The sequence below is a fragment of the Heteronotia binoei genome, chromosome 3, assembly GCF_032191835.1.
Source record: "Heteronotia binoei isolate CCM8104 ecotype False Entrance Well chromosome 3, APGP_CSIRO_Hbin_v1, whole genome shotgun sequence".
NCBI lineage: Eukaryota > Metazoa > Chordata > Lepidosauria > Squamata > Gekkonidae > Heteronotia > Heteronotia binoei.
The window spans coordinates 104,427,555-104,450,247 of record NC_083225.1 but is presented as its reverse complement, the minus strand read 5'-3'; the positions used below and the strand labels follow the sequence as shown (position 1 = coordinate 104,450,247).

Genomic DNA, 22,693 nt, shown 5'->3' with positions numbered 1-22,693 from the left:
CAGCTTTTGACGGTGCGCCGCTGACGGTGGCAGATAGGGTCAAGAGCCTGGGGGTGCTATTGGAGCCTTCCCTAAAGATGGAGGCTCAGATAGCAGCCACTGCCAAGTCCGCATTTTTTCATCTTAGGCGGGCAAGGCAGCTGGCTCCCTTCCTGGATCGCAACGACCTAGCAACAGTGATCCATGCTACAGTCACCTCAAGGTTGGACTACTGCAATGCCCTCTACATGGGGCTGCCCCTGTGCCAAACTCGGAAATTGCAGCTGGTGCAGAATGCCACGGCCCGGCTGTTATTGGGCCTCCCAAGATGGGGGCACATTCGGCCGGGTCTTCGGGCCCTGCACTGGCTCCCAATAACATACCGAGTCCGGTACAAGGTGCTGGTCATTACCTTTAAAGCCCTATATGGTCTAGGACCTGCCTACCTGAAGGACCGTCTCTCCCCACACGTTCCCCAGAGAGTACTGAGGTCGGGAACTCAAAACCTTCTCACTATCCCCGGGCCTAAAGAAGTCCGTCTCAAGTCAACTAGAGACAGGGCCTTTTCCATAATGGCCCCTACATGGTGGAGCCAGCTGCCGGAGGAGGTGAGGGCCCTGCGGGGCCTTATTCAGTTCCGCAGGGCCTGTAAGACAACCCTCTTCCGGCTAGCCTACACCTGACTGGGAAATAAAAGTAGCTTATTTGACTCCTGTGAATTATACTGTATAAGATTTGATGTTTTAAGGTTTTTAGGTTTTAAATGTTCTGACTTTTAATTGTTTATATATGTAAATGTTAAATTCTGTTTTATCATCTGTTGTGAGCCGCCCTGAGCCACTTTGTGGGAAGGGCAGGATACAAATCATAGAATAAATAAATAAATAAATAAATAAAATAAAATAATGAAGTGCCCAGCAGCCGCCCTGAGCCCACTATTGGAAAGAGCGGCCTATAAATCTACGAAAATAAATAAAAATGAAATAAATTTCCCTCCCCCCCCCTCCGTTTCTGGCGACTCTGAAGTGAGGGATTGGCATCTCTACTCACGAGTTGCTGCCAACTTCTTCAAAGTAACACAGACACATCATCCGAAAAGGAAGCCTTTCAATTGGCGACTGAAGCCTCCAGAGGTGGAAAGTCACATGGTGGCTGTGGGGCGGGAAGGAGCCTGGGAAAGTGGGAGAACCCCTGCTGGGACCTGGGGATTGGCAAGCCTAATGTGGCCTGATCTACCTCACATTGTTTTCTCTCTCCTAGAATAATCCTTCCAAGTTAGTCCAGAAGGCACCAAAAATGATGTTCTGCAGGGCTTCTGTTCTAAGAGAGCCAGTTTGGTGTAGTGGTTAAGTGCGTGGACTCTCATCTGGGAGAACCGGGTTTGATTCCCCACTCTCCACATGCACCTGCCGGAATGGCCTTGGGTTAGCCATAGCTCTGGCAGAGGTTGTCCTTGAAAGGGCAGCTGCTGTGAGAGCCCTCTCAGCCCCAGTCACCTCACAGGGTGTCTGTTGTGGCGGAGAAGATAAAGGAGATTGTAAATCACTCTGAGTCTCTCATTCAGAGAGAATGGCTGGGTATAAATCTGCAATTCTTCTTCTTCTTCTAGTGAGGTCTGTCTCAAAGGGTGTGTTCCTAAGTTAAGACACAGAGTTTACTTTTTTTTCCTTGTGGATACTGCATTTTTGCAGGCTGTGGTTCTATATTGTAAATATGTACTGGACTTTTGGTCAGGTTTTCTGAGCTCCTTGAACTGAATACACAAGTCAGGATATAAATAGTTTTTAAAATTAAAATGTCAAAATAGTCTTCAGAGATGATGGTATGGTGGCAGCATAGAACAAATGACAACAACTGGAAATTCTTGAAGCACCATACCTCCATCTTTATAAAACATTACTTAATAAGCAATATGGATTCGGACTGATACAGAAAAATGGAACAAATAGACTCCACTGAAGGCTGTCACTTATCCATTCCCAATAAGCCTTCAAGAAACCCACATATAGAAGACAGAGGGAGCAGTATGTCAAGACTTACTCCAGCAGAAAACAATGCCCAGAGATCAATTCACTGGAATTCATAATTAGAGGGGGGGGGGGAGAATCTCTACAGTTTACTCTCTAAAACTTTCTGTAAGAAAATATTGATTAGGAGAATAAGACATTAACATGGTATCTTTCCCATTAACATGATATCTTTCCCATAGTATGTTTAATGAAATCACTTAAGTTAATAGAGACCCAAACTTAATAGCAGTGTACTCCTGTGGCAGCATAGTTACTGCCATGTTATAGTTCCATGAGATAGTGAATTTTGACAAACTCAATAGAATAGGACCTCTCCCTTTCTTAACACCTTATTCTTAAAGTTCATTGCCACATTTCTAATGTATGTAGAATCAACCTTTGTGCTACATCACAAGAGACAGTCTGCAACCCAAGCCTAAACTGTCATAAACATTTCTGTGCCTGCATTTATCCATGACTCTTGCATAGATTGGCTATGTCATACAAATTATTTTGAATCACTGTGGGGAGGTGGAGAAAGAAATCCACAGAGGCCTTGTCTGTCTTCTTCCCCAATACCCTATGCAGGCCTTTCCAGCCAGTATGAAATACAAAGGTCACAGCTGATCCATGTCATCATCTAAACAGAATAGGGATTTTCCAGGGCACAGAGTAGAATCCTTGGCTTCCTGAAAAGGAACTGCAGGTTTTAGCTGCAGCACTGCACTTAACTGCAGTTAAGTAGAACCATCCTCATGGACCACTAGTTTACAGTTTTGCATCAAGCATATTCTCCACTAAAATTCCAGTGAATAATTACATGTAACTAGCTCAATTTGTAATGTATGTTCTGAACCATTTACACACTGCTGAATGATCATCATTAGGTATCAAACTTTAGTTTAATCACCGATAGAAATCTACTGACTTTATTCATACACATAAATGCAGATGTTTGCTCAGAATCAAGGTTAGATATGTTGCACACAAAATCTTTACAAAACAAAAAGCCCCCAAACCACATTCAAATTGTTATATTATGCTCTGTTTCCATAAATTATGGAATTTTGTAGAACTTTACCCACTCCTATAAGCACCTGTCAGTTTTTGACAGATGATTTCAAAGGTATGAATTCAAGGATTATTTCTTTGCACATCAAATACATTCATCCCTGCTATATTTTTTTCTCAGCAGATGAATCATGCACAACGGACTTGAGAAGGAAAAAAATTACATGTGTTATTAAATACCTTGTCCCATCAATGTGGGAATACTCTTTAATTAAGTTCAGTGCTAAAAGAAAGTTGTAAGTCACTTTGGGTTCTCATTGGGGAGGTTAAGTGGAATATTGATGAAGGAAATAAATAAACAAACAGGAACAGTGGGTAGATTTCATAGTTACTGATGCATAGCTATGGCTATCTTATTTACACTGTAATAGAACCATTCTCACAATTATGAATGTGAAGATAGTGCCTGAGGTTCCTTGCTTATGTCATGTTTCTGTAGACTGTCAGGCCACTTTTGTTTATGATTGAAACAGAACAAAATGTGGTCAATAACTCTATTTCACATTTAATTTTATTTCAATTTTCCAAGTTCCTGCTTGACTTTTTTCTCTTTTGATACTTGGTATTCATTGTCTCATTTAACTGATCTAAGAAACCCACTGTAGGAAGAAACATTTCCTGTGAACTTTGCTCAGTTTCCATGGAGCAAGTTTTCCCTTCAATTATCAGTATCAAAGTCTACACAAACACATGTTTGTGCATATTTCTGCCAAGAGAAGGTTAAACAGGGCCAGCCTGTGGTAAGCAATCACTACATGCTATAATTGTCAACCAATATAACAACAATATTATACAATCTTCATACTGCATGTTTTAGTTCCAGCTCTTTTTTATGACAAAAAAAATCACACTACTTTCTGGCTTGGTTGTTTAGATAATTTCTCTTGTTTCTTTGATGCCATAATTTTAGAAAGAATAATTGGTCTTCTCACATGTACATTTTTTGCCAGCATGTATTTCAATATTTTAAATACCACATCTTCTTTCAAGGTTGTTTTTTCTTGCCTACCTTCCTATGTTAATTCCCTTCTAAAATGAAATGAATGTAAATATGAGCTTGGATGAGACCTAATAGGCCTCACTTCAAAACCTTTGAGCGGTTTAAAACTTTTAACTAATTATATGAGATTTCATTTTTCCGTGGTGCAGAATAAAGTGGGGTGGCAGAGATTATGTGCTCAAGAGCATGTTCTTTTACTGTACATTATTTGAGATGGAACAACTAACCCTAACCTTACCAGCACTCACACTGCCTTGTTCACATTGCCATTAATACAGGACACAACTATTAAAATCAATTTTCCATGACATCAAATTATGTTCATTTGGCTGACACACAAACACATTTTAAATACCAGGATGGAAATATAGATCTTGATCCTGTTTATGTTCCACCTGTGTCAGGGTGTCAGACCATACAGACTGATTTGTGAATCTGTACTAAGATATTCTGGGGAAGGAAGCAGAACAGCACAGAAACCCAAGGAAAACTTTTTTAGGGAAGGCACGCAATTTGCCTTAAGAACCTCTGCACACATGTGCACACACACTCACACACAAATCTTCCCTTAGAAGGGGGGGGCAATCCAAGAGGGAGAGGGGAGATCCTGGAAACAATCCATACATGAAACAAACGCCCGCCAAGGGTCTCCCACTGCCAGCCCCAGGGCAAGAGGTCAGAATGTCCCCTGCTGCCTGCATGTCCTCCCAGGGCATTCGCTTCACACTGCGGACCTAAATAAGCAACTCAGACAGAAGGCAACCAGCAAGTCTCCCAAGGAATGTGTGTGCGGAGAAGTGGCATACACACAAATTGGCGATGACTGTTTTCCTCGTATCAGCTCTCTCAGCGGGGTGATTCTTTCCCAGTTGTCACAATCGATCACAGTCCGTGTGCTCTCACCCCCCACCTTTAATTACACTTTTCTTGCATAAGACCCGTCTGTTCTGTTCAGGGAAAAAAAGGAACCCCCCCCCCCCTCCTGCCTCCTCCACCCCTTGCCCCCCCCCCGCACTTACCGATCCTTAGCACTTGCTGGGAAGTCTGAGGGATGCCTAAACAAAGGTAGAGGAGGAGGAGGAAGAGTCCCTTGCTGGCATCCATAGCAGAGTCCCCAGGCTCACAGTGAAGGGGGCTTTCCATCTTCCTCACTCCCTGCCTGGATTCATGCTTCAGCCTCTCGGCCACACTTCCTCGCACTCAGTCATAAGCGGCTCCGATTCGGGCTGGATATGCCCCTCTCATTCTTTCTTCGGTTTCTTGCTCATGGTAAGGAAGGAGAGACGGATGTGGCCAGAACACAGCGGGGAGAGGGAAGGTGTTTACCACATTAAGAGCTGGCGATCTGGCTCCTTTAGGATCCACTGCGATCTCTCTCTTTTCTTTTAGCCCATCATTCACCCGGCATGAGATAGTTTCCTCTTTAGAGATCAGGGCAGCGAGTCATTCGGTTGGAAAGTTGCCGCTCGAAATGACTGGGGTGGCCGCCCCCTCATTCGACTCGCCGTCCAGTGCACGAAGGAAGGAGAAAAGCCCTGGAGAAAAAGAAAAGGGGGGAGTTCTCCCGGCGGACTTTCAGCCCAGCCACTCTATTCGCGCGGCTCCCTCGCCCCGTCTCCTTCACAGGCACACAAACTAAACTATTTTCTGCCCCTCCGCTCCAGACCCGACTGAAGCTTTGCTCGCCTCCCGACGATTCAAGCCCATCTGGCTGCTGTATTGGCCAGAGCCGGCGCTGCTGTCGGGGATCATTAAAGGGACACCAGCAACTTGAAACGGGTCAGTTCGACAAAAAGTGAACGCTAATCTCCTGGTGACGTCATTCCCCCTCCCTCTAATACACACACACACACACAGAGGAACGCGCACGGCTGTATTCCTTTCTTGTCTCTCCTGGAAATTTTTTTCTGCATCTCTGCTTTTCAAATCCAAGATAAGCCTCCACTCGTTTTCCAAGGGTAGGGAGGTATGAAGTAATAGCAAAAGAATGCACTTGAGCCTGTGCAGAGTACCTTCCTCTCACCACTGAGCAACCCAGGAAGCTTCACCCTGGAAACAAAATGAATTTCACTTTAGAAACCTAGGCCTTGATCGGTTTTTTTTACTGTGGTCCTAGGATGAATAAGCCACAGAACTCAGCCACAGATGCCACAGGCTTTTGCTTGCCATACCTCCAGTGTATGGCAAGCAAAGTATCTCTTTTTTAAGCTTGGTTTGGAAACATGAGATAAACTGGTGAATGTCAGACAGAGCTGTTTGCCAGGTAAGGTTTTGCACAAACCACTGTTAGGTTATATGATGACCAATCCTGCCATCTTTTTAACCACATCTATTGCACCAGCACAGTTCATAAGCAAACTTCTGCAATGCTTGTGTAAGATTCTATGGTCTGGGTGTGATACCATGAATTGCAAAGGTTGGTATAAATCTAAAGAATAGCCATGTAATACCTTCTATTAAAAAGGTAAAGGTAGTCCCCCGTGCAAGCACCAGTTGATTCCGACTTTGGGGTGACTGTTGCATCACGACGTTTTCACAGCAGAATTTTTACAGGGTGGTTTGCCATTGCCTTCCCCAGTCATCTACACTCCCCTCCCCCGCCCAGCAAGTTGGGTATTCATTTTACTGACCTCAGAAGGATGGAAGGCTGAGTCAACCTTGAGCCGGCTACCTGAACCCAGCTTCCTCCAGGATCAAACTCGGGTCGTGAGCAGAGAGCTTGGACTGCAGTACTGCAGCCTTACCACTGCACCATGAGGCTGCTTTTAATACCTTCTATTAGGACCAATCAAAATGACACATCTGTAAGGTTTCCAAGTTCCCCAGAACTGTTCATCAAGCTGGATTCCAGAAGAAAAGGGAAAGGAAGAGATGTCTCAGACTGTGATCTTAAGGCTTTCTCCTGTAGCTATCCTGTGTGAAATTCTTAGCAGGCATACGGATTTCAGTTATATGGTGCTTATGTCAACACTGTCACACAAGCACAATTTTAAATCTGCATACCTGCTCAGCCCATTTTGTTTTGTAACATCTAGTCTGATTAAGAGTTCTGGAGAAAGCTTGGATAGTGTTTTGTGCTCTTTTATTGGCCCTAATAAAAGGTATTAAATGGATTTTGGTTTTGCCTAGTTACAGACAGTTCCCAATGAAAGCAGTCTCCATGAAGCCAACTGTCACAGGAATACTGATGGACTCTCAGTTTGAGCATTGGTGACTGGCTGTTATGCATGCTTCTCTATGGAAAAACAGGTGTATTAGGACTAGAAACTTAATTCTAAAATTTAAATACAGGCCAAATACCAAATCCTCCTCTTCCCTTATGGCGGTTGCAAGTATCAGTACAATTGTAATAGAGTGTGTGTATTCAATATGCTATATTTGCATGGCGGGAGAATGAGGAACTTTTCATTAAGGCCACCTTACCTTTCGCTTGGTCATCTGTATCAATGTGCCAAAGTCACATGGCAACATATGATCCAGGATGCCTAGAAGTGCCAAACACTGTATAGGCATGACTGAAATTAATATTGACAGTGTCAATACCCTGGCAGTGTACTGTTTACAGGTACTAGACAGAAAATTACCTGTGGATTCTGTGACATTATGAACAAAAAAACCAGCAGTGCTATAGCACTCATCAGCTCCTAGCGTCTACAGTCTTGTGCTCTGTGGCAGAATATGGTCAACTGATGATTAGCAATTTTTATTTCCTCTTCTCTCCCCTGCCTTGATTCGTAATGGGGATGCATGGACAAGAATCAATTTAAAAGTCAGTCACCATACTCTGCACTTCATTGACACAAGGCAATGTTTCTCAGGCAGAAAATTACAAAATTGGAATGGAAAATGCATTGGCTGTACCAGTAACTTATTTTACTTCTAAAATCATGTAAATGCCTGCACATTGGAAGCAAAGTACAAGCACAGAAATCAGTATGACAAAACCCAGGAAATACATTATTGAGTGCCAGCTCCTAAACACTCATTTCTGTGATATAATTTTCAAAAGCAAACACTAGAGCTATTCAAATGCTACAAAAAGGTTTCTGTCAAGGCTTGAACTGTAAGCGTGTAGCGCTATCTTTGGCCACCCAATTAGAGGCAATGTGATAATTTTCTGAACAGGACTGCAATGCAATCCTATCCAGAGTTATGCCTTACTAAGTCCATTGACTCAGCATTGTAAGTATGTGTACTCTTGCTTAACTTTAAGTACTGACTTCAGGAATGCTGAAATTAGATCAATATAAGCCAAGAGTGTGTAGGCTATACCAAAGTCAGCCAAGTGAATGATCAAAAGTACGATTTGTCCAGAGATTTAAATAGCAGATCACAACTCACTTCCAGATCTAGTGGGTGTGTTTGCCCATCCACAGTGAGGCAAGAGACCATATGTGGTGCTCCAGCACCTCCCTTCCGATTGTTGTCTGTTTCTCTGTCTTCCAGCATTTACCTTGCTCCTTGGAAGCACAGGCAATAGAATGGTTTCTGATATCCCAATCAAGGGAGTGGCAAGAAACAGAAGGAACAATGCCCATTGCCTGGGTATTGAAATCCCCCCAGACTTTTAGTTCTGGGGGAGTCCAATGTCCATGTTGATGATGCAGCATCCTCGCAGGCTCACATCCTGGTGTCATCCATGGAGACACTGGGACTCAACCAATTTGTACCGGCCCTCACACACCAGGCCACACACATGCTTCGGGGCAGGGATATCAGTGGATCTGAAGGCAGCAAATGCTGTTCCATGGTCAGACCACTATGCCTTGAAAGTCTAACTGAACTTGCAACTTCAGTCCTGTTTAGGTGGCAAGTGGATTTATGCTTGCCTGCAGAGCCAAATGGACCTAGAGTGGCTTCAGGAGGCCCTGCGGGATCTGATGCCCCCTGGTGGGTCATTAGATGAGCTTGTGGAGGATTGGTATTCTCAGCTCTCCACTGCCATCAACGACATTGCCCCCCGGCGCCCTCTTCACTGTCGTGCCAAGGCAGTCCCTTGGTATTCCTTGGAGCTGCTAGGGATAAAATGACAGCTTAGACGGTTAGAGCGAGTGTGGCGGCATGCTCATGATGAAGAGTCTAGAACTTCTTATATAACACTTATGAAAGTCTATGAGAAGGCTGTGAAGTCCACTATGAAAGATTTCTATGCAGCCTCCACAGAGTCTGCAAAGTTGCGCCCAGCTCAATTATTTAGAGGGATTCGGTCCTTAACAGCTCTGCCATCGAGCAACTAAAAAGATAGGGAATTGGATATTGGTTCTGAGACTTTTGCGACATATTTTGCAGATAAAATCTTGACTCTCCATCAGGACCTCCCAGCCACAGTTGATACAGTATGTGAACTAGAAGCCCCTTGGCCATCTTCTGGTCCAATATTAGACCACTTCAGTTGACTTGGAGGATGTGGACAGTATCCTGGCTGCGGTGAAGCCCACCACTTGCCCCCTGGATACCTGCCCATTCTGGCTTGTGAAAGCTTGCTGGGATGGTATCAGGGACTCTCTCTGTGTGACATTGTCAAGTTGACCCTGGCAACAGGGACATTCCCAGAGAAACTAAAGGAAGCAGTGATTTGTCCACTTTTGAAAAAAAACACCTCTAGACCCTAGGGTATTAGCCAACTACCACCCAGTTTTGAATTTACCGTTCCTGGGAAAGGTAGTTGAGAAAGCGGTGCAGGAGCAGTTGCAGGTCTTCCTGGATGAAACATCCGCCCTGGACCATTTCCAGTCTGGTTTCTGCCTGGGGCATGGGACGGAGATGGTATTATAAGCCCTCACAGACAACCTAAGAAGGCACATGGACCAAGGCGGTTTGGCACTGCTGATTCTTCTTGATTTATCAGCAGCATTTGACATGGTTAATTAGGATCCCCCATCGCCGGAGTACAGGGGAGGGGTGGCCTTACAATGTTTTTTCTCTGGGGACGGGGGCAAAGCATGATGCTTGGCGAGCAGACTTCCTTGTGGCACCCACTTATATGTGGAGTCCCGCAGGGACCTATCCTCTTGCCAACATTATTTAACATCTATATGCGCCCCCTTGCCCAGATTGCCTGAGGTTTGGGGCTGGCTTGTCACCAGTATGCTGATGACACCCAGCTCTATCTGTTAATGGGTGGTAGACCATCCTCCACCCCTGATCATCTGTCTGAGGAGTTAGAAGCCATGGCTGGATGGTTACAGCAGATTCAACTGAAATTAAATCCAGTTAAGATGGAGGTCTCTTGGGATCCTTGTAACTAAACAAAGGAACCAGAGTTTCCAGTGTATGGGGACGACAGATAATTTAGAGCTTAATATAATGTTCCCTTATATTCTCAAAAAAAACCTGAATTCAAGCAAAACATGGAAAGATACAGGGCTTTTTTTGTAGCAGGAACTCCTTTGCATATTATTATTACCTTTAATTTATACCCCGCCCTCTCTGCAAGCAGACTCAAGGCAACTAACAGTCAATTCCAAATTCCAGACAATAAATACAATTAAACGATCAAACTTCAAACAATAAACACTATTAAAACATTTTTAAAACATTTTAAAACCATTTTACGGTGCTGTTAAATAACTATCTAGGTGGGATTGTCCTTTACTAACAGTTAAACCCATAGTAGTTCCAATATCTCAGTGTAGGTGGCGGTCCTCTCCCAGTTTAAGTGCCAAAAGCCTATCGGAATAACTTGGTTTTGCAGGCCCTGCAGAATTGAGAGAGGTCCCGCAGGGCCCTTATGGCCTCCGGGAGTGCATTCCATATTTCAGGTGCTGCCACTGAGAAGGCCCTGGACCGTGTAGAACACAGCCTGGCCTCCCTTGGTCTGGGGATGGACAGTAAATGTTGCGTCCCTGAATGCAGTGTTCTCTGGGGAACATGTGGAGAAAGGCGGTCCCGAAGATAGATAGGCCCCCGATCGTATAGGGCTTTAAAGGTCAATACCAACACCTTGAAACGGACTGGGAACACAATAGGTAGCCAATGCAGTTCTTTCAGCACTGGCTGAATGTGCTTCCATCGAGCGGGCCTCATTAACAGCCGCACTGCTGCGTTCTGCAATAGCTACATTTTCTAAGTCAGGGTCAAGGGTAGCCCCTGTAGAGAGCATTACAGTGATCTATTCTCGAGGTGACCATGGCATGGATTACCATAGCTAGGTCGTCATGTTCCAGGAAAGGGGGAAACTGCCAAGCCCACCGGAGATGGAAAAAGGCAGATTTGGCAGTGGCTGCAACTTCGGCCTCCATTGTCAAAGAGGACTCAAGAAGCACTCCCAAACTCTTAGCCTTAGAGGCCGGTATCAATGGCACCCCATCAAGAGTTGGTAAAGGGATCTCCCTTCCTGGGTCACCCTGACCCAGATAGTAAACCTCTGTCTTTGTCAGATTCAGCTTCAACCAACTCTGCCTGAGCCAAGAGGCTACGGCTTGAAGAACCAGGTCTAGATTATCCGGGGTCAGTCAGACTGGCCACCCATCATTAGATAGTGCTAGGTGTCATCTGCATATTGGTGACATCCCAGCCCATACCTTCTGGGCAAGGGGGCGCATATAGATGTTAAATAACATCGGGGATAGAACCACACCCTGTGGCACACCACATATAGGCGGGTGCCTTCGGGATGATTCTTCCCCTATGACCACGCTTTGTCCCCGACCTTGGAGAAAAGAGGCCATCCATTGTAAGACTGACCCCTGAATCCCCATGTCGGCGAGGTGGCTAGACAGTAGCTGATGGTCAACCGTATCAAATGTGACTGACAGAACTAATAGCAACAGCACTGCTGAGCCGCCCCGATCCAGATGTTACATGAGGTCATCCATGAAGGTAACCAGAACCGTCTCTGTCCCGTGACCCGGCTGAAATCCGGACTGGAATGGATACAGCGTGGAAGTGTCCTCCAGGAAGCCCTGTAACTTACAGTAGACCCTGTACTAAAAGCCCTGTATGTTCCAGGAGGATTGGCTACATCAGAGGTGTGTGGCCTAATATGCAAAGGAGTTCCTGCTACAAAGAAAACCCTGGAAAGATATGCCACTCCTATTAAAGCAGCAAGGGCAAATTCTATAGGAATAAGGCCAATTCAGAAATCTCTCCTGTAGAACCATTGAAGGTATAATATTCAGTCTTGGTTTTTGATCAAAGAAAATGCTTTGGATTTGCACAGGAAATATAATTAGCCGACATTCCAAGTAACATCAATTTCTCATCCAGGGCTTTCATCCAAATCCATTTGTGGGTATCTTGTTTAAGAGTGGCTAGCAAGCCATCTTCAGCACAGAACAATTTTAGTCTCAGTTTGAAGGCACAGAGCCATGCTCTTGTTTCCAGGGATATTTGTCCAAATTCTGCCTGCAATACAACATTTGATACACAGCAAGGGATATTCAGTCTTATTCTTAAAAACTGGACCAGAAGTTAATCAGTAATACCAGAGAAAGCTTAAATCCAAATAGCTGATCCAAAGAATAAGGGGGGCCACTTTCAGGTTGAAGGCTTGCACAGCTCCAGGAATAACTACTCCCCCTTATTATAGAAAAACCTGTTTATAGCATTTGCATATGGTTTTGCTTTGTTGAACTCTGTTCTAATTTGGAGGGTTCAAGATAAATCTGCTGAGAACAGGATCCCCAAATAGGAGAAGGCCTTAAACTGTTCGGTTTTGGATGCATTGATTGACCATTGAAGTGGGTTCCATTTCCTTCATGCCCGAAGTGTATTTGGGCAGTCAAGCCCAAATATAGTTTGCTGGATAAGTCTAAGGAGCCTTTTGTCCATAGTAGTTTAATTAAATTTATTCCACAATCTGGTACTATTTAAAGAATCAAAGGCCCGCTTAAAATCAATAAAGCCCACATATAATCTCAGCCAAATGGAAAAGAACCAGACAATGGTCATATGTCAAAGAACCCTGCCTAAAGATTATGCCTCAATATGGTCTCTCATTCCATCTAATCAAAAACTTTCTTGAGTAGATAAGCAGAATATAACGTTTGAAAAGAGGAAAGGAGGCTAACTGGTCGATATCAGGATGAGTCCAGTCTAGATCCCTTTTTAAATATTGAGACAATTATTTATTTTATTCTATTTTTAGCCCGCTCTTCCCATAAGACAGGCTCAGAGTGGGTTACATCATAAAAACAATCAACAGTAAAAACTATAAAAGACCAATTTAAAATATATAAAATCTAAAACTACAGAGTGACAATAAGAGACTAAAATGGCAGGTTCTGCCTTACAGACATGGCCTATTGTCCAGGTACAGCAGATCTTATAGCACTGGGATGGAATGAAGGGGGGAAGCTGGTAACAAGTGACATCCACTGCCTCAGCTGAAAGCCTTGCGAAAGAACTCTTTTACGGGCCCTGTGGAATTGGAGCAGATCCCTCAGGGCCCAGATCTCCAGAGGGAGCTCATTCCACCAGGCAGGGGCCAAGGCTGAAAAGGCCCTGGCCCTCGTAAAGACCAGATGGACATCTCTGGGGCTGGGTATTACCAAAAGTTGTTGGATCGCTGATCGCAAAGAATTACGGAGCTCATACAGGGAGAGGCAGTCTCAAAGGTATGCTGGCCCCTGGCCATATAGGGCTTCAAAGGTAAGCACCAACAGATCCAGTACTCAATAGGTAGCCAGTCCAGTTCATGCAACACAGGATGGATCTGTGCCTGTACAGGCGACAATGTCAACATCCGTGCAGCAGCATTCTGCACCAGCTGGAGTTTCTGGAGGAAGATCAAGGGCAGCCTCATGTAGAGAGAGTTAAAATATTCTAGCCTGGAAGTGACCATTGCATGAATCACTGTGGCCAGGTCGTGGGAAGCGAGATATGAGACCAACTGTCTGACCCGCCTCAGGCCAATCTGGCAGTGGTGGTAACCTGGGCCTCCATAGTCAAAGAGGCATTCAGGAATACCCCCAAGCTCTTCACCCTTGATGTGGGCATTAATGGAGCCCCATCAAAGGGTGAGAGCCTGAGCTCTGATCCCAGGCCCCTGTAACCTGGGCACAGGACCTCTGTCTTCGATGGATTCAATTTCAATTGGCTGTGTTGCAGCCAACCAGCCATAGCTTGCAATGCCCTACCCAGTTCCTCCAGGGCTGAGACCAGACGGCCATCCATCCATCTGCATATTGATGACACCCCAGCCCATACCTCTGGATAATCTGGGTAGGGGGGCACATGTAGATGTTGAATAACATTGGGGAAAGAATTGTTCCCTCACCCCCAAGTGCCACCCTCTGTCCCCGACTTTGGAGAAAGGAGACTAGCCATTGTAGGGCTAGCCCCTGTATTCCTACATCAGTGAAGACCACTTCATGGTTGACCATATCGAATGCTGCTGACAGATCAAGAAGGATCAGCAGCGCCAAACCACCTCGATCCAGATGCCTCCGGAGATCATCTATCAAGGTGACCAACACAGGGCGGAAGGTGACCAACACAGGGTGGAAGCCGGACTGGAAGGAATCATCAGCGTCCTCCAAGAAAGCCTAAAGCTGCGTTGCCATAGCCCCCTCCACTGCCTTGCCCAGGAATGGCAAGTTTGAAACTGGGTGGTAGTTTGCTAGGACTGTACAGCCCACAGATAGTTTCTTCAGGAGAGAATGGACCACTGCCTCCTTCAAGGCCCCTGGGAATGTCCCATTGAAAGGATCTCCCTTTAACCAGCCATGATGGACAAGGATCAAGGAGAAAAGTGGTGGGTTTCACAGCAGCCTGGGTCTTATGAACTTCATCCTGGGAGAGCAGGCTGAAATGGTCCAAAACTGGACCTGAAGACAGGCAAGGAGCTTCCAGTTCCATTATTGTATCAATTGTGGCTGGAAGGTTGCAGCGGAGCAACAAGACTTTATCTGCAAAATAATCCGCAAAAGCCATACAGCCTATATCCAATTCCCTAATGTTTGGCATGCCCTGAGGCAAATATGTTAAGGTCCAAATTAATCTAAATAATTGAGCTGGGCATGATTTTGCAGAAGTGATGGAGGCAGCATAGAACTCCTTCTTTGCTGCCTTCATCACCATCTCATAGGTCTTCATAAATGACCTATAAGATGTTCTTGTAGCTTCATCTCTGGCCTTCCACCACACTCTCTCTAGTCATCTCACTTCCCGTTTCATCCACCTCAGCTCTGAGGAATACCAAGGAGCCAAGTTGGTACGGGGGTGGATAGGGCGCCGGGGAGCAACCACATCGATGGCTTCAGAAAGGCGGCTATATCAGTCTTCCACCAGCACATCCAATGGGCCCCCAGGGGTAATTGGATCCCACAGAGTCTTCTGGAACCTAATCAGGCATAAATCAGCTCGCCACCTAAACAGGGAGGGTTAGGTGTGCATAACTGGGTCTTCAGGACAAAGTGGTCTGACCATGGCACTACATCCATTGTAATACAGTCCACTTCAATCCCTGAGACAAAGATAAGAGCTAGCGCGTGACCCGCTTGGTGTGTAGGAGCTTAAACAACGTGGGAGAGCCCTAGTGCCACCATGGAGAACACCAGGTCCTTAGCCTGAGAGGAGGTCACATCCTCAGCATGGACATTGAAGTCTCCCAGAACCAATAGTCTGGGATACTCCAGTGCCCAGGCAGATATAGCCTCCATCAGGCCAGGCAGGACACTGACTGGTGCGTTAAGTGAACGGTACACCAGCCAAATGGCCAAGCTCTCCTCAGCATCCCACACCAGGCCCACACATTCAATGCCAGCAATCTGTGTCTCAGGGAGAGCCCTGAAGGAGAAAGTCTCCCGGATAAGCATCGCCACACCTCCCCCCTGCCCATTAGTCCAGGACTGGTGGAGGATCAAAAAGTTTAATGTCAGCTGCTGCAAGGCAATAGTTTCACCATCCCACAACCAGGTCTCAGTCACACAAGCCAGGTCTACTGCCTGTTCCCCAGATAATTCTGGAGAACAAATTTTATTGTTGATAGACCGGGCATTGCACAGCATCAGTGTTGGAGAAGGGTATGATTTCCTATCCCCACAGCCAGCATCTCTTGGGATGGGACAAAGGCTGGAAGAGAACCGAGCATGTCCATATTTCTGTCTCCTTCCTACAAATAATTGAAAGTCCCCATGAACAGGGCTGGACTGCCCACTAGACAAATCAGGTGGTTCCTAGGACACAGCCTGATTTCTCCATTCTGTCCTATGGGCCCACGGATAGAATGGAGTCCATTCTATTCTGCGGCCCATAGGAGATAATGGAGAGACTGGGCTGCCAATGCAGCATATCCCCAGAGAAGGGGTTTAAAGTTTAAAACCCCTTCTGTAGCATTTCACCACTGTGGCAGCCCAATTGCTCCATTCTATCCTAGGGGCCATGGGATGGGGGGGAGAGGCATAAGTAATTAGCCTTGCCTAAGGTGCCAAACCATCTAGGTCCAGCCCTGAACATGCATAAGGTATTTGCCAATGGAACTAATTGGAGTAAAAACTGGGACAAGACTGTGACCCACCATTGTGGATCAACCTTGAATAACTCTTTGGGATTTAGATCAGAGCCAGGGGCTTTTTTCTAATTTTAATCCCTTAATGAGGTATAGTAACTTACTTGATTGATATCTAAGCCCCAATACTGTTTAATCAAGATAAATATTAGTCAAAGATTAAATAGGTGCATTGGCATCAGAAAACAGCCTCATGAAATGGTAAAAAGAGTCATTTTCTGTTACATATACTTAATAGTCATAATTCAGCATGATTTAATAGTCATAATTCAGCATATAGCATGGTGACAGGTATTTCTGTAGCAAGTTCCCCCCTTCCCCCATAGTTTTCTCACTACATAAATAGGGGCCACCTTCCAATCAATCTCTTTACTCGTACTAAGAATATCCAATTATGCAGAGTAGACACTATGGGATGTTCCAACTCACAAGTTGAGCTGTACTACATAATAATAAAACAGAAGTCCAGTGGAAACCTACATGTATTCCAGCATGAGCTTTTGTGAATCAGAGATCACTTCTCAGATGCAATGATTTTCCTTGTATTTATCAGGAAAGTTATAGAAAAGAAGGAGGGAAAGAGAAGAGTTGGGGACAGAGAAAGGCTTAGTGTCATAAATCAGGTATGGTTCTCTGTGTAAAATACTGGGAAATATTAGGTCTCTATACATAATGGATCATGAGAGAGCTTAGAGTTTATAGCTTCTCTTTTATGAAGTGAAGATTCCCTCACATGGATTGAATCTTATCCATTCCAGTCCCTTATACAGAGAATCATGGCTGATTTATAGCACCATGTTCAGTTCAATATGCAGCCCGCCCACTTATACAATTATACAAAAGCTGTATCTCTTCATGATTTAAAAATGAAGTATAAAATGCATAGTTTGCTTTAGAGTTTAGATTTTATCAGATCCTTACTGGCAAAATAAACTGTGGCACTGAAAGGAACAGGCAGCATTAGGAAATTTTCAGGGGAGAGAGTTCACCTGCTAGAGATCAGCACTAACAGTTCAAAATAGTCTCGAAAGCCAGAATTAGTATACAATGACAACACATTTCAGTGCATCTGGAGGAGGGGTCACACTGTTTAAAATACCAGCTTTCAGGTTTTGTTTGATATCTAAACTATGTTCCTCATTGCCAGTCTTTGGTCAATGGCCTGATGTACCCTGAAAAGCAGCAAACAGGGTCAGAGGAGATTCCAGGCATTTGCAGACTAGCGCTTCCTTTCTGAGTCAAACGAATTTCAGTGCCCAAAGCTTTGCATGTGAGATGGTGTTTGGAGTAAGCTGGCTGCCACATTTGCTTACTCATACATTGTACTGCCAGTATTTAATTCAGTGCATTAGTAAAATGTTTTGGAATAGCTTGAAAAGGTTCTAAGAGCCAAAGAAGCTCCATGTACAGCTATAATAGTTGCAAACTGCATGCACAATTGGCTGATCCCAGGTATATGCAGCACAGGCATAGAAACATACATAGAGCTGAAAGGGACATCAAGGGTTAACTAGTACAACCCTCTGCACAATGCAGGAAATCCACAGCCACCCTTCTCACTCCCCCAGTGACACCTACTCCATACCCAGAAGAAGGCAAGAAAAAAAATCCCTCCAGGATCCCTGGGTCAATATGGCCTGGAGAAAACCCATTAAGACCTTAGTCTAGACAGGTGCATGATTTATTGCTGTGGGGATGGTTGTAATTGGTCTTAATCAGTGAGGCACATTATTTATTAAAACATTTTTATCCAATTTCTCCATCCAATTAGGATCCTCCAGGCAGCAAACAGTGAAAACAATTAAAATATTTTATAAAAAAAACAAATAAAATAATAAACAGGAAGGAGGGTCAATGAGGGAATCCCAAACAGCAAAAAAGGTTTTCACCCACCTGATGGAAAATAAATTATGGTTGACAATCCCCTGTTGGGGGCAGGAGATCCCCCAGTTTGGAGGCCCTCCCCCTGCTTCAGGGTTATCAGAAAATGGGGCGTGAGGGAAATGGAGCACTCCCTTATACCCTGTAGAGAATAGTTCCCATAGGGTATAATGGAGAATCAATTCATGGGTATCTGGGGCTCTAGGGGACTGTTTTTGAGATAGATCCACCAAATTTTCAGCATAGCATTTAGTGCCTCTCCTCAAAACACCCTCCAAGTTTCACAAAATATTGGACTAGGGGGTCCAAATCTTTGAGCCCCAAAAGAAGGTGCCCCTATTCTTCATTATTTCCAAATGGAGGGAAAGCAATGGAGATGCGCGATCCTTTTAATGGTGGCCAGAACTTCCTTTGAAATTCTGTTGTGTTTGTCACAACCTGGCTCCACCCTCAAAGTCTCCTGGTCCAACCCAAGTCCCCAGATATTTCTTGAGTTGGACCTGGCAACCATAAAGATAAAGGGGGGGGAGGTATCTCTCTGTAGAGGGCATTCCAATTTGAGTGTCACAATCAAAGCAGCTGTTTTACTTTTTAAGCAGTTTTGGCTCTGGTCACCACAGCAAGGAATTAAAAAGAAAATATTCCATCTTCTTTTAATAGTAAGTGAAAGTTTGTATTAAATTACAAGTTATCCTAAATTCCCTTTGTTACTTATAAAGACACTTATATTGGGCAGGATCTAATAACTGCACAATTAATTGTATTCCTATGTCAAGGCTTTCCAATGTAATTTGTGAATCAGCATAGGTGTCTGCTTTCTGATGCAAAAAGAAAATATCCTAATTTCCAATGGACATGGTCAAGCTACAAGAGATTCCTACTGCAGTCTCTTTGAAATCTGGCCATTGAGGTTTTGGTGATATACAAATGTAGTTAAGTATCTATTCAGTCAATAAATCATCTAAAAGGCTGATGATTAAATTTTAAAAGGTTCTTAAATCAGTTGACAGCCCTATTTTTTGGGAATTTGAATCAATCCCATGTACAGAAGAGTGCATTTATGTACTGAAAGAAGGCCTAATGGGCCAGGTTATATGTCATGCTGGAAACCTGTGTTCAGACCCTTTCACACACAAAAAAAAAAAGGTAACGTATTTTTCGGACCATAAGACGCACTTTCCCCCCCAAAAAAGTGGGGGGGAAAGTGCGTGCATCTTATGGTCCGAATACTAAAAGATGAGGGGGAGGGGCCTGCAGCCCCCGGGAGACAAGCGGCAAGATCGCTCCCTCCGCCCCCATCGCCAACCCAGCATTTTGCAGGGAGCAATCTCGCCGCTTGTCTCCCAGCCAGGCGTGCTTGCCCCGCGCTTGCATGCCTGGCTGGGAGACAAGCGGCGAGATCGCTCCCTGCAAAGTGCTGGGTTGGCAATGGGGGCAGAGGGAGCGATCTCGCCGCTTCTCTCCCAGCCAGGCACGCAAGCGCGGGGCAAGCACGCCTGGCTGGAAGACAAGCGGCCAGATCACTCCCTCCGCCCCCATCGCCAACCCAGCACTTTGCAGGGAGCGATCTGGCCGCTTGTCTCCCAGCCAGGCATGCTTGCCCTGCGCTTGCGTGCCTGGCTGGGAGACAAGCGGCGAGAGCGCCCTCACCGCATATCCTGCACTTTGCAGGCGCCGGCATGCTTCTCCCGCGCCTGCGTGCGGCCCCCGGCCGAGGCGGCCCGAAGGCTGCAATGGCGCCCGCATCACTGAAGATGGCCATTTGCGCACGTAGACGAAGGTGCGTCTTATGGTCTGGTGCGTCTAATCATCTGAAAAATACGGTAGTTAGGTGTGATGTGTGGGAGCAGGGAGTGCCATGCATCAGCCTGCAATCCTAGGGAAGGTGAGGCTTAACTGTCCTCTTCAGCCTATTTGAAATTTCTCCAGCTACTTTAAATCTTAGAGTGTGAGTGGAGAAGATGGGTATTTGTATTGTTGGATTATTTCTCTTTCTAAAGCAATTTGAGGGATGTGATATGTGGTTTCACTTGCAAATCACACAATCAAGATAAGTGCATTCTTAACACCATCCATTTATTAGCAAGAAGATACAAGTTTGGGACCAACTGGTTTCAGAATAAGCAAGTTTGTGCGGTCTGCAATTCTAACAAACAACTAACAAGCAGAGACTTTGTCCTGTGAGACTAAACCAACACTCACAAATATCGGGGGTGTGGGGTGGGGCAGACTATTCCATTTTAATGCACACAATAAACACACCATACACCCCTTCGTTTCTTTGGAGATACTTACACAGCACAAATCAAACTTTACAAAGATACAGTGCCGGAGGTTACTAGCACTTGACTCATACTGGGGCCTTTACTGCTAACCCATCACATTGTCTTTGTATTTAACAGCCAACTTAACCACTTCCAACTCTTCGTCAGTATACCTTCAGCTGGAGCATCAGTGGACTCTGGAAAGATTCCTAGATTGGATTGCTGGTCCAAACATCAACAGAAATCTGTTCTGGGATTGCCTCATCAGGTGTTGCAACAAGTTCTACAGGGTCTTGGAAACAATCTTATCTCAGAGACTTCCTGTTCCTGCAATAGACCCTCCTATGTGGTGTTTCCATCGTATGTAGTACATTTTTATTGAGTTATGTGGTGTTGTTTAGTTGTAGAGTATCAATTTTATTGTTATATTTTAACTGTTTTTATGCTTGTAATCCGCCCTGAGGGAGGGCAGAATATAAATCTGCTAAATAAAATAAATAGTATAAGAATGTGCTTCAGCTCCTGCAGACAGCTCCAGCCTGGGCACTGATAAGAGTTTTCATTCTGCAAATATCCATAGCCTGTTCAAGGGTAAATGCAGGTTTTTCTAAAAGTTTCCCCTTAAGTTTACAATTACTTATGCTGAACACATATGCTTGTCCCTTAACATAAAGTTCTGAGATGGGCCAGACTCACGATGCTGCTTAGCTTGGTGACTGGCAGCCCAATCCTGACTTATGTGTTGGCTGGCTGCTGCAATGTAGGCGTAACTGGGGCGCCGCTGATTGACTCCCTAAGGGCTAAGTTATGCTCGGGCATTGTGGGGGGGGGGGGAAGCGCAGCTCTCCGCATGCAAGACCATCCCCATGGCAACTCCACCGGATTGCTGATGTGCAGCCAAGGTGGAGGCAGAAGGAGGGGAGGGGAGGGGTACCCCAGGGCCGCCAGATTGGCCAGTCCTGGTGCAGGCACTGTGGCACATGACAGTCAGGGTGGGGAGAAGCAGCCCTGGAGAAACTGATCGTCTGTCCCTCCCTGCCCCCTGGGAGAGAACTGTGCCAATCATAGGCACACAGCCCAATTTAAAAGAGAGAAGCCCCGCCGATGTGGGGAAGGAAAAGGAGTGTGGCTGGGTATATGCACACACGAGAGAGAAGCCTGGCTCGCTGCCGAGGTGGGGGCAGGGGGAGGGAAGGGGAAGTGTGAAGCTGCAGGATTGGCTAGTCCTGCAGATGCACCCACCAACTGTCAGAGACTTGTGCCAATGGCAGGCAGACGAGCAGAGTCATGTGCCCTCCCATCAAGTCATAAAGAAGCAGGAAACACATAGTGCAGGAGTCTGCACTTAGAGAAGCCAGGCAAAATGTGGGTATTGGAACAAGCAGACAGAGTCCTGGCATGCCATCAAGTCCCACAGGGAAGCCCTCTCTGGCAGGGAGCTAGAGTCCCTCCCCGATGCCCCCCGCTACATGCAGGGAACCCCTCCCCCAGGGACAACAGCCAGGTGCCCATTGCATTGCCCCCCCCGCACTCCCCTTTTCTCTGTGCCATGAGCATGGCAGCCCTGTGGGGTTGGGCAGGCTGCGGGCTCGGGCAGGCTGTGGTGATTCATCTGGCCCCAGACCACCCTCCCACCCATGATATGGGGGGAAGACCCTCAGGCTCCCCTGTCCAGCCTCTCGGCTAGGTGGCTCATTGGTTCCTCCCTCAGCCCCCTCTGAGCAAGCAAGCTCACCCTCTTAGACATTCCCTGGGGAGCCTACTGACAGAGTGGTAGAAGGGAAGGGAGAGGGGCAGACAAGAGCATAAAGCAGAAGCCAGGCAAGGGAGAAAAACTGGAGACACATCTAAGTCTTTATTGTGCAGGAACCAGGTGGAAGTTGGAAAGTTCTGCAGGGCATGATGCTCCACTCTGAGAGGAGGGCAGGAACAGCTGTCTGAGTGGAGCGGGGTGGTGGTGGTGGTTCAGACTCACCATAACAGGAAGCCTCTCTGTCAAATCCCCACCTGCAAAACATAGAAAAAGATCCAGAGCACC

At 45.7% G+C, this 22,693-nt stretch overlaps 2 protein-coding genes across 8 annotated transcripts in view; one reads left to right on the top strand and one right to left on the bottom strand.

The window, feature by feature from the left end:
- The window catches only part of GRIK1 (glutamate ionotropic receptor kainate type subunit 1), a 319,350-nt gene extending 313,530 nt beyond the window's left edge, over positions 1 to 5,820 (bottom strand). For 4 of the 7 annotated variants that reach the window (XM_060234349.1, XM_060234347.1, XM_060234352.1 and 1 more), the window contains exon 1: positions 5,079 to 5,820. In XM_060234349.1, the coding sequence (XP_060090332.1) occupies positions 5,079 to 5,202 (124 nt within the window). In that variant the 5' untranslated portion in view covers positions 5,203 to 5,820. The remainder of the gene's footprint in view (positions 1 to 5,078) is intronic. The other 3 variants (XM_060234348.1, XM_060234351.1, XM_060234350.1) reach the window with 2 other exon arrangements.
- Positions 1 to 22,693, top strand: part of LOC132568862 (calcium-binding protein 39-like) — a 65,192-nt gene that overhangs the window by 29,417 nt on the left and 13,082 nt on the right.